At 38.4% G+C, this 12,565-nt stretch overlaps 1 protein-coding gene across 1 annotated transcript in view; it reads left to right on the top strand.

Moving 5' to 3' along the window:
• Positions 1-12,565, top strand: part of LOC139740418 (dmX-like protein 2) — a 150,289-nt gene that overhangs the window by 87,769 nt on the left and 49,955 nt on the right. Inside the window, exons 6-8 of the mRNA XM_071651009.1 lie at positions 3,015-3,081; positions 4,098-4,276; positions 6,624-6,806. Of these exons, the coding sequence (XP_071507110.1) occupies positions 3,015-3,081; positions 4,098-4,276; positions 6,624-6,806 (429 nt within the window). The remainder of the gene's footprint in view (positions 1-3,014; positions 3,082-4,097; positions 4,277-6,623; positions 6,807-12,565) is intronic.

The raw sequence follows: 12,565 nt of genomic DNA, 5'->3' as shown, positions 1-12,565 counted from the left end.
ACTCTTGAAACATGTTTCTTGGCAACAAATGAGTGAGTCTGAAAGCACTCTTGACTTGAGTTTCTCCAATCATGGTGGGCAAGTTGTGATCCAGAGGGGTTTATTTTTCCGAACGAAGTCTCCTCAATATTCTGGGTGCGTGTTCACAGTCTGAACGGTCAGACTTCCAAGGTGTGATTGAAGAGATGGAGCCCAGCTTTACCTTAAAGTCACTTCTGGTACCTGCCAGGGGCATATTTAGTTTGATAGCAGGCACTTGAGTTTACTACTCGGCCATTGTATGGAGCGACGTGTAGTTGGCTGTCAGTAAGAAATTGCTTTTCAGTGCTGAAAATTCTGTACTTTTAGAAACACCTTGCAGAAAAATGACTACAAATGAGTTTCTTCTTGTAAGTCTGAAACCCCTCAATGTGACTAGAGGGACAATAGAAAGTCTCAAGGTCGTAGGATTGATGTCAAGTGTGGGTGCCATGTCCCTGGAAGCAGCCTCTCTTTGGCTCCTGATGCCTTTTCTTTTTAATCTGTGGACAAATGTATGAATCCTGAGGATATTACACTTGTATTTCTTCTTTTATTTCCTTTTCTAGCCAGAAGGTCCAGCGAAATATAACCTGCAAATAGATATAAACATCAATAGCAATAGAGTTTTCTCTAGCAGTCACTCCTTTTCCGTTTCCTTTTCAACTCGATTTCATTCCTTGAAGGCATTTGAAATCAGAATATCAAAAAAACAAAAAAAAACAATGAAAGTAGAGCTCAAGGGTTTAGTGCCAAATGAGAGGGAAAATATCCTGGGGAGTTATAACAATCCATGTTTTGGGGGGTTTGCTTGTTTGTTTTTTGCTATCCAGATGATGCAAATATCTGTTTCACGCATTGAAGAAGTATTACGCTGTAGGTATGATTTTTAGCTGATGAGAATACCATGCGAATATTCGGTGTCATCTGTTTACTGGTATTTTTTGTGTGAGAATCACGCCCCCATGAATGATTCTATTCATGAGTGGGCCACCACCTGTAACTGAAGGCGGCCATGATATCCAGCTCTTAACTCCTTACATGCCATGATACAGATTGGTGCTCTGGGGTGTTTGTGTGTATTAAATGGAGCAAAATTGTAACTCTGGCAAGCTAAGAGTTAAGGACCAGACGTGGAGTCTGTAAGCTTTCACAGCTTCCTTCTGGCTTCTGTCCTGGTGTTTTGTTGAATCATCTCTGATGTATAAGATGGACGGAACATGCCATTTTATCGTATTTCTCACTGAAAGGTTAATTCAATTTCATCCATGCCAGATAATGGCTGTTGCAGAGAGATTATAGGTGTCCATAGAACTTCAGATCCATTGACCCTGAAATATTTTTCTGTCATAATTTGAGCTAGTAAGGATGTGAAGTAAATATTGAAAAAGGTAGCTAAGGATACATCCCCTCTCCGCCATTTGTTCCAGAAATGTTGACTATTTAACGCACCCAAATGATATATATGCAAGGATATCTTCTAACCCACATATTTTTGAAGCTGTTGGACTACTTTATATCGCTAATGTGAACAGTAACAAATGTGAATGAGTTGACTCAGACACAATCTGTTTTAATATGTAAACTGATCTTCCTCATGTGTATATCTACATGCACACATCACTAGAAATACAGTATCTCTGAACTATGATGTTGTTGGTTGTATTTTTTTTTTTTTGGGGGGGGGGATGCAGGTAAACCTCATCAGGCAAGTTGAAGTATAGTTTTGTAGAGAGGAAATTTCATAAACATGCAGGAAGGGGTGTTTGCATGCGTGTGCTCGAGGGCAGTGACACACATCTTCTATTACTTGTCCTTGGAACCTTTGAGATACCAACTGCAGTCTTGGCTGGGGTAACATTGAATCGGTTCGGTGATGAATCGAGACTTGCAAATGAGAGTAGCGCGTCTAGCCAGATCAAAATGCCAGGGTTCATGGGGAGCAGCGCAGGAGGAGGATTGAGAAGGGCCAAAGGGGCTCTTCCGTTTTGTTTGCTTATGTTTTATTTTTTCTTCATCTCTCGGATGAAGTGCAGAGAGATGGAGAAGGTGTGATTGGTGAGATTCTGGCAATCTGTGGTGGAGAGGGAGAGCTCTAGTGTGATAAGTAAACAGATAGACAGATAGATTGATTGATTGATAGACAGATGGATGGGGAGTTAGATTGGTTGATTCAAAGAAGGAGAGAAAAGGAATTAGAGGTGCTCAGTAGGGTAGAAACCACTAAAAGTGATAAAAAGGAAAATTAAACGGAAGAATGAGAGAGAAGGATGAAGGCAAAATAACAGGTGGTCACAGACAGGAGGGAGAGAGAGAGAGGGGGGGGGGCAAGAGATAGAGCAGCAGACACGAAACTAGAGAAGTGCTCTGAGAGTGCAGACCTCCACCAAGCAGCTCATTTCCACCACTGATCTTGTGCTTCCATAGAGATCAGTGATTTCCACCAATACAAGCATGCTGAAAATGATGCCCAATTTCGCCAAATACGTTGTAGGAGCCTTTTTTTGTAATGTCATCAGTTTCCAGCTGTGCAGCGCCTTGCCCGAGCAAAGCACACACTTCAGAGCACATATATATATATATATATATATATATATATATGCAAACCTCTACTACGCGCAGCTTGAACTCCCAAGTTCATTGACCCTTCCACCAAAAGATTAAGAAAGCCTTTAAAAATTCATTAAAAATTCCTGGATCACAGCCAAAATTTAATTATCTGTTCCTTGTGTCATTATCAGCTTATCCTGCAAGTTTCATCCAAATCCTTAGCCAACTTTTTTATTTAGTTTGCACACACACAAACACACAAACAAACAAAACAATCTGACTGCTTGCATTAATTTTATAGGCACATTTGTGTTCTGATATCATCTTTCCAATAGTCATGAAAAGGGAGTAAAATGTGTGGTTTGCTTTTGGGATGTTATCCAAATCATCTTCATACTTCAAGAAATTATGCTTTTATACATTCTTGTGTCTGCATCTTTTTCCAGGACTGCTACAGCTATTTACCACCTCAAATTTTCCTCAGATGGCCAGTTCTTTGCATCAGCGGGCAAGGTAGGTCGTATTGAAAGTTGAGTCCCTTTAAAGGTCCAGTTTACCTTTGGGAACAGTGATTTGAAAAAAAAAAAAATTAAGATATGACATTTAATGCATATAGTGTAGGTCTGTTGTGTCACAAAACATCCTATCATATAAGACTTTTGCTATAAAGCCTAAAATATGAGGTGGTATCTGTACTTTTCGCAATAAACCGTAACTGTAGACGGTTTAGTCTGGAAACATTTTTATCATAACTATTGTTCACATTTTGTATATTTAACAATACTTAACATTGATTTTACCGCTTCAAATTTTTACAGTGGTTGTTTCTATCCCTAACTCACATTTCAGAACTATTCTAAAGCAGTACTGCTGGGTTTTTGTTTCATCTGCAAATGGTAAAATATTTATGCTTTTAATATTTCAGAAGTTCCCCAAGACATTGTGAAACTGCATATACTGCTGCCAAGTGTCACGGGATTGGCAAGAGATTTCATGAATATTCATAAAACTTCTGATCTTGTGACCCAGAGTAGAAATGTGACAATAAACAGGAAACATGCAAATGTATTGTGTGACTGTGAGATGTAGATCTCATCATTGTTCCAGCTTGATACGTATGTATATAAATTATCATTACAGTCACCAAAAACTTTGTAAATATTCATTCGTCGTTTCCATTGATCAATGTCATTATATACATTGTTAGTCAGATTTCATGGTTTGGCACTCCCTTACACCCCTTGTCTTTTGATTATCTCTTTAAAATGCTATGTGACTTACCACCACTGGTCCACACACAAAATCATCATTTTCCTATTGTGCAGTATACTTCATAATAGAAGGAGGTCATAGATTGTGTGATAGCATCATGTCAAATTACTTCTGTATTTGAATGAATTGCCTACTCTACACAAACACTTTATACAAAAATGTTGTTACTTATAGCAGTTCTAACACGTGCTATTATATGACAGATGCTCTGAAAATCTTGAATGGAAATCATGTTGGTTGATCCCCTGTCACATCAGGCTGATAGGCTGGTGAAGATTTGGTACCAGAACCGGCACCCCAACCTGGGGCTCGGCCCGTCGGACAAGGGGACCCAGCGGGACAGTAACAAGACCGAGAGCTACAGCTTCATCTACATCGCCCACCCGAGGGCGGTCACTGGCTTCTCCTGGCGGAAGACCAGCAAGTACATGCTGAGGTGAGACAAGAGAATGGCCAAGTCGATTGCCGGGGGAGGGGGGGGGGAGGATAGGGGATTCATTGCCAGGAAATTTGATTTTTTTTTTTTTTGTCATGTACATCTCAGGATATCTTTGTGACAAGTCTTCTTGAAATGAAATTTACATTACGCTTGTGCAGAAGTCACAGTCTTATCCAAGGTAACAACGAGCAAAGAGGAAAACGTGTAGTGCATGACAGTGTGTAACAGTATGGGTTTCATGAATCTTTCTCAATGAGAGCTGTATTTGTTTGCCCATGATTATCAGCTGAAGTGAGAATATAAAACTTTCAACTATATATAGTGCCTATCATACAGTTATATTACCCAAGGTCAACTATTCTAGTTTGGAGATAGCATCGGACCAACATGGAAGCATCTACCACCTTATCTATCCATCTTTCTCTCTTTCTGTCTGTTTCTCTGTCTCTCTCCCTCTCTCTCTCTCTCTCTATCTATCTGATCTATCTGTCTGTCTATCTGATCTATCTATACCTATCTATCTGCCAATCTCTCTCTATATACGCATATATATATCATATATTATGATATAGTGCCTGTCTATCCATACATGTATTTATCTATTAAAGTAAATATAAATATAGAGAGATATTGACAGGGAGAGCGATAAGGAGCTATAGAGGGATGGATAATTGAATGAATAGATATACAGATACGGATATATTTAGGCATCTGTCGGCATATACATCATCATGTTTCCCTCAAAGTAAAAAGTAATACAAGTCGATTGCATACATTGAATGCACAAGGTGGAATAGATGGAAGCTGTGTACTGCGGATCATTCATCAGGCAATCTTCAAGGCGCATATAGCTAATGATCGTTTCCTGGTGGAGGCATGCTCCCGTGTCCCCTAGCAGGATTTGCCATGAAAAGTTTTGCTGGAGAGTTAAAGCATCCTGTCAGAACTCATCCAGCTGGGGGGGGGGGGGGGGGGGGGGGCGAAGGAGCTCGCATGCAGGTGCCTGCACCGTGCCTCGATGAAATGTGCCGGGTGAAAGATGGAAATATTATGATGAAAATGCCCGTGATAAAGATCTTTGCGGCTTGGCCAACCGATATATGCAGTTGATCGTTATCGGGAGATTGACGATGACCGTCCATAAATAGACGAGACTTTGGAAGGGTTGTATTCCTGGATAGCCGTGGTCATTGCTAGTGATGAATATCAAATGGTTTCTTGAGGCCTGATTGCAAGCACTTGTTTTCATGTTAATATTTTTGGATGGACATGCTGAGGCTAGATGATGTTTAACTTTGCTGTTTTTTGATATTTTGTTTTAAGTTCTGCTTTGAGAAAGAATTTGAAAGTATTTGCCTCAGAAGTCTCATGTAGAGCCTAATACCTACATGTATGTCAGAGGTCATGTATGCGCTTACTTCACAAATAAACAAAAAATGGACTGTATTCCATTCAACCTTTTGTCATGGTGTTTCAGAAAGTTTGACAAATGTAGCAGTACATGTTATTGCCCATTCGTTTCAGGAGTGCATGAGAAACATCCCATCCTTATATAGAACATGAGGGTTTTGGGTATTGCACATTTGTCCCCAAAACATGTGAAACCTTGTCCCTTGGGGAACAAATAGAGATTCAAATTTGTGGTCATTCGCTTGAGTTGAATACCTCCCTGTAGAGCCACAGCTATAGAAACCATGTTTTATCTGTCAAATAGAATGTACTTTCACATATTAACCCATTGAAGACGAGTCCCAAGTATACTCGGGCAGATGTCTATGGGAAATGCATGTTGTAGCAAAATCAGGCAGTTCTCAATGGATTTATTAAAACAAAGGGATATTATCCTCCATGTGCTATATGGGCCATCACTGGATTGGAGGTGGTGTCCTTGACCCTGTAGCATAAGAATCAACAATGACCCTGTAAAGTAGCAGCTTACCATTATTCAGCAATGTTGAGAGCAAAGCAAGGTAAAATAATCTGCCAGTTGCCAATTTCATTGTTGCTACACTGTAAAACCAGAAACATTTGTGGCATGAAACTTTTTGCAAATGGGAGCCAACAGCCTTTTTGCAGCATGAAACTTTTGCAAAGTGCCACTCTCATTTAGTGCATTATGTAGACAAAAACTTTCACACACTTTTTGATATCGCGAATCTTGGCTCCGTGCAAAATTTGCAAGTTTCATGCACACAGAAATTTCTGTTTTTTCAGTAGTTAATATCACTGTGATATGGTAAGTCCTTTATGAGATGGCCCTCATCGAGTTTACATGGTGCTACAGTGAATGGGATTTAATTCCTTTTTAATTGGAATTTTATCCCTTTGTTTCATCCCCTCTCAGTGGAGCCGTCGCCAACGTCCTGGTCACATCGTGTCGAGATAACATCTGCCGACTGTGGTGCGAGACGCTCCTACCGGATACCACAGCATCCAAGGGCTCCTCCAAGTACAGCCAGCATGTGGAGAACTCCAAGGAGCATGCCTCCAGCAAGAGACCCCAGTTCAGCCTCAGCATCAAACCCAGGTACAAGGGGGGCAAAGTTAGAGTGCTGATCCCTTCTGTTGGAGGGTAGGGGAGGGGGAGGGGAAAGGGCGTGGTGGCAGTAGCACCCCTGTGCAATCAAGAATAGTCATAACCTCCAACCTGGGTGTGGGAGAGGAGTGAAATAACCCCTTTGCTGATCTGTAAATTTGTTCAATTTTTTTTTTCCAGTCACACCAGAGTGCAAATATCTCTTTATGCAATAGGTCACAGTGATGTAGTTTAGACATTAAAGATAACTTTGTAAACCTGAAGTCTCTTAACAGATTTGATAAATGAATGCAAAGTCTCACCATTACATTACTTGAACAAAATGCGTAATGTCTGAACATGATGATAAATCCAAAGGCAAGATATAAGACGAGATTTTTATGAGATGTTGCTACTTTATTCATCATAAACATTCACCATATCTTTTGTGTGTGTGTGTGTGTGTGTGTTTGTGTGTGCGTGTGAAAAGTACTCTCATAAGCTGTACATCACAATATCAGATGATTTACAGTGTGTACAGCAAGCAAGCATTCATTTCTGAAGCTCTTGTTCAGTGAATATGAGATAGTTTTCAGAAAAATCATCAGTAGTGCTCACCTTGTTTTGTAACAATCAGTGATGGAGTCAGCAATCAAGCTATGACTGTTCTTCCATTCTTATTCCATTTTTTTTTCTTAATTCTTTTATGTGCAGAGAGGATGTGTAGCCAAATGTTTCATATGCGTTTGTTGATGTTTTTTGTGGGATGCTGATATTAATTTTCCACTCTGAACAGGAGTGACGAGGATGAGGTTGATTTCCACACAGCTTCATCATTGACCAGCCATGAGTAAGTCCTTGACCGGAAGAGATTACAATGTGTCTAGTGGGTCTATCAGGGAATTGATCCAGGGTTGTTGAGGTCTTTGGTGGGAGTAGCGCTTGCTCAGACTTTTCATTTTTGGAAGGAGGTTTGCTCTCTACTTTGTGGCTTTTTATTTTCTCCATTTTTTACCCCCAATACATCTAATATATCACTGCTTTCTTCTCACTTACTTGGAACTTTGCAGTGCTCCACTGATTGTTTTTTTTTTTTTGTAATCCTTCTGTACATCTAGAAAACAGTGTTGAATGTATCAGAACGAAATGTTTCTAACCAAACTCTTTGATTTTTTTTCACTTACCAAACTAATAAAGAAAAAAAAAAGTTCAAATAATTTGTGTGATGTAGGTAATTTTAAGATTGAAAGCATGTTAAATCTCACATAAATGAATAATACATGGAAATTTACTTGTGGGTATTTTTATGCGTGTGTTTGTGTGTGTGTGTGTGTGTGTGTGTGTGTGTGTGTATTTCTACACCTTGAGAAAAAGTTAAGATATGTTGCTAATGACAAAGCATCAACTAGCAATCAAATGAATGAGATGAGATAAGAGCTAGCCTGTTTCAGAGGTACCTTGAACCTCTCAGTGATGTAAACTACAGAACAGATGTGCCTGGTTTGGGAATGTTCAGCATTTGTGAATGACATGTCATTTGGGAAATTATTGTGTCATGCAGTTTTGTGAGAATGATTGTATGCCTTGTAGCTATAGCAACAGCATGGTAGTGGTTTGACATAGGTCTCTTCGTAAATAACTGAATTTTAAAGACTGCAAATGACTTCATTTATCTTGCTATTTTGTTTTCTTCCTATCTTGAAAACTGTTTCTTTATTTGTTGTTGTTTTTTTAATTATCTGTATATGTAAATATCTTTTCACCATAAGATTAGGTCCACATTTAGGTTTTGCATTAATTACTGCTGACACTAACCAAATTTTCAATGTTTCATCCAGCAGATGGCAGAAGGATATTTGCAATTATTTGTAGTTTCTTTCTAAGTTAGCACATTTTAGTTTTTTCTTAGTAATCATTTGATTACATTCTCAGTTTTACCGTGATATCTTATTTTGTTGCAAACAATTCCAGTGGAGAATAGTCATCAATTATGACTTGAGTTTGGCTCACAATTCAAACTAACAACCATCTGCCAGCCACACAACAAGATCTTCCTTTTGCTATTTACTTTCTTTTTTACAATTTTACATAAAGCTGTATTTCTGGCAAATGCCACGTACACTTATGAGCAAGTTGCAGACTGCTTTGTTCTTTGAAATTACTGATTTTGGTTCTTCTTGAATTTTTCTCCATTTTGACAAAAGTTTTATATGTTCCTTCTTTTTTCTGTGAAGTATGTGAAAGTGAAGGCAGTTTAGGTATCATAAGAATGCTGCCAATTCTAGTACAGACTTCATCTTTGCTTGATTTTGTTTTTAGGCTTGGATATTGTATGATGGTAACAGAATTTTTCCTTTTCCAGATAAGCTGCCCTTTGTCAGTTCGACTGCTATAAGAATTTGAAATTCTTTACATTCTAATTCTTCAGTCATTTCTTTTTATCATTCTCTGCTCGTTATTGTCATCTTTTTCACTTAGAACCTTTGCAAGCCGTAAAAAAGCACTGGAATGTTTTGTTGTTTTGTTGTTGTTTTTTTCCATGATGTGCGCTAATATTGTCAGGGGTCGAATGGCTGACAAAAGTTTGGCCAGGTTTGCTGCACGTTTACTTCTTCATTCCTTGCTTGCATAGTCAAGCCCTTTTCCCTCTGTTTCAGAGATTCACTGGTTATTTCGTACTTTCTTCATAGATTTTTTTTTTTCTTTTTGTTCCACTGGCATGCACCCTGCATAACTTTTGATATGCCATGCATCTAATGCCTCTAACACTATGGTAGTGTGAAGTGTGGGCCACATTAGTTTTGTGGCTCTCAATCACAATTGAATGTCTCTGTAGGAATCCTGCAAGGGTTACTGTAAAACACGATATTTTTCACGGCGTGAAATTTTTGCGAGTTGCCTCTAACATTCAATGTGTATAGTGTAGACAAAAACTTTCATGTGCATTTTAATTTTGCGAATCTTGGCTCTCGCAGAATTCACCAAATTAAAATGCACGCAAACATTCCTCGTTTTACAGTGTTACGTGTACGTGTCCAGAGAAAATGCTGCTTTGAGTCACAGCAGCAAAACTGGAGCAGCAGAATGATGAAACCTTGGGTTAAGGCTAAACAATATCAGCAAAAGTGAATAGTGATATAGGCTCCTACAATGTAGCTGAGTGAATAAATCATTTTACATGGTCATGGTTATTACAGCTTTATGACTGCAATGCCCGTATCTCAAGCTCCACAGATATTTTGTTAGCAAAAAGACCGCAAGTGTTTGTGTTCATGTCTTTCAAAGAAATGAATTCCAAACGTGGAAAAAATGTCAGGACATCTAGTCTATGATTAGCTTTAGTGAAATGATATAGGAGAAGTACTAGATGGATCTCAAGAGAAACTGTAAATGATTAGTAACATTTCTTGCATGAAGCAAATGTAGAAGCTCTCTTCAAATAATGTTGTCATCGCATCACCAAAATATTTTTCTGTACAAACAGCCACTGAACACCATGTGCTTTCAACAGCCAAGTTGTATTCCTTTATAAAGTTGTTCTTATTTTGATTGCATTTGTGTAAATGCCTTCAGCCACGATTAATATCCTGTACAGAACAAAGTCTCAAGTGTTGCAATAGATACTGGTACCAGGCAAAGTGTGCTTAAAAGAAAAATAAGTGTTAAAGTTTCGCACATGCTGATTCATGATCATGGTACATCTTATCCAGGTGGTGATAAGCTACAAAACAAACTTTTCTGTGTGTACTTTAAAAATATTGCTGAGTCAGATGGTTACATTCATTAGGGAAGTGTGTTTTAAGCACATTCAGTCCATGAGCTGTGACATGCTTGCATAAAGTTCATTAGTTTAAATGTGAATGACATGTTTAATAGCATATTGCATCATGGGCTGCTATTCTGCATGTTTAATAGCAGTTTCAATTTCAATTTCAATTTCAATTTATGTTCATACTTCTCAATGAAGGAATGTACATCAAATATAATAAAAACATAGTGAATCATAATATCCGGCTTGGATGTACAGTAAATTAATGTAAGAATATAAAACATATAGTGGTCAATCATCGTACGTTTGGTTCTATGTATAACGCTAAAGAAATATGACTATATGGAATAGTTTGTAGTAGAGTTTGACTATTATTACTTTCTACGCTGGTCATTCTTGTATCAGACTACTTGATGTTTAATCATTACAGTCCTGGAGAAGGATGAAGTTTAAGGGACTCTTAGGTTAAATGTTGTTCTTGTTTTGTTTTTCTTCTGTATTATCCATTAATGTGATATTAAAGGACGTCCCATAGAAATATTTCATTGTGATGCGTCAAATTTAAACTACACTGCAGTGTGTATGTGTGTGTTTTAATCCAGCTCATTTAATGCAATGTCCAACTATGCTACTTTACCAAAAAAGATACACCCCCACAAAAAAAAAGATAGAAGATCAATGACCCAGTACTACATGTATGTCCTCCTAACCCCATTTTTTTTTTCATATTCAGCCCCCCCCCCCCCCCCCAACAAAATGTAACTCTATACACTGGTTATCTACAATTCAATTTTTTGCAAGCCTGCAAGTTACACCGTACCTTTGTGGTATATTTCCTTCCAACTCTAGTAGTATTTTCAACTGATGCCTAAACTGTCGAAGTTTCTTTCTTCGTCGGTCTTCAGCGTATGCCATTGTCATGCTGAGAAGCAATCTGTCCTACAGTGTACATTTATCTGCCACCATGAAAGATCTCTGCAAGACTTTTTCCTGACACTTTCAGTGGGCACTCAAAGCTGCCTTGCAAAAACCTGTGACACAGATCTTTAGGTAGCAATGTATGGCTTGTGATTAAGTGCATTGATCTGGAGAGATGAATGTCTCGATGGGCAAATATATATATATATATATATATATATATATTGAAAATTTTTATAATGTATGCTTCATCATCAGGTTTTAATAAAGCAAGACAACTTGAAAATATATTCAAAACTCTCAAATAAGCTAAGTTTGAGTGTGCAGAAAATATTGGCGTAATCTGTCATTTTCACAGAATTAGTAATACAGTGGAAACTCGATATAACGAGATGGTCGGGACCGAGTCATTTTCCTCGTTATAGCCGATATCTCGTTATATCAGTAGGCATAAAAGAAGGCATAAAATAATGACATTAATTTGCACATGTGGGACTACCCATCATATTTCAATCAATACTGAAAACTTGATATTGTGTGTGAGGGAATTACTCACCTTTATGGGTAAGAAGACGTTTTTGCCAAGGAAATCCAATATCAAGAATGTGTTTCTTATTAATTGTAGATGTTTGAATTTGTAAATTTATATAGCTTGCGATTGTATCAAGATCGTCTGTGGATTGGTATGTGCATGGTTATCGTATGGGTGTGTGTTGTGTGGAAAGCTTGAATAATATATGGTATGCACAATGCTGTGTGTGTATGTGACACATTCTGTATGTACATTATGACTGCGCGTGTGTGAAGACGGGGAATTCCCTAAGTAGAAGGCCAATCACAGCATCAGATTGCCTCACACCTGCTAAACGTCATGATGATGTCATGTATACATATGGCCGTCCCACCATATTTTCTGCATGTATCAGTGTGCGTGCACACACACACTTCACACGTACAACATGCAGTGCTAGCTGGAGTGCATTGAAGAAAATGATTATGTGTGTACAAGACAGTTTTTGGCGCATCAAGCTTTACAATCTCGGAAGATGATAGCACGGGCGAAGTAAAGCTTTACCGAAGGCAT

Source organism: Diadema antillarum, unplaced genomic scaffold, assembly GCF_040938485.1.
Source record: "Diadema antillarum isolate AM-2024a unplaced genomic scaffold, OU_Dant_1.0 seq00000854_RagTag, whole genome shotgun sequence".
NCBI lineage: Eukaryota > Metazoa > Echinodermata > Echinoidea > Diadematoida > Diadematidae > Diadema > Diadema antillarum.
Note: the sequence above shows the minus strand (reverse complement) of the source record. Positions and strands in the feature narration are given on the sequence as shown.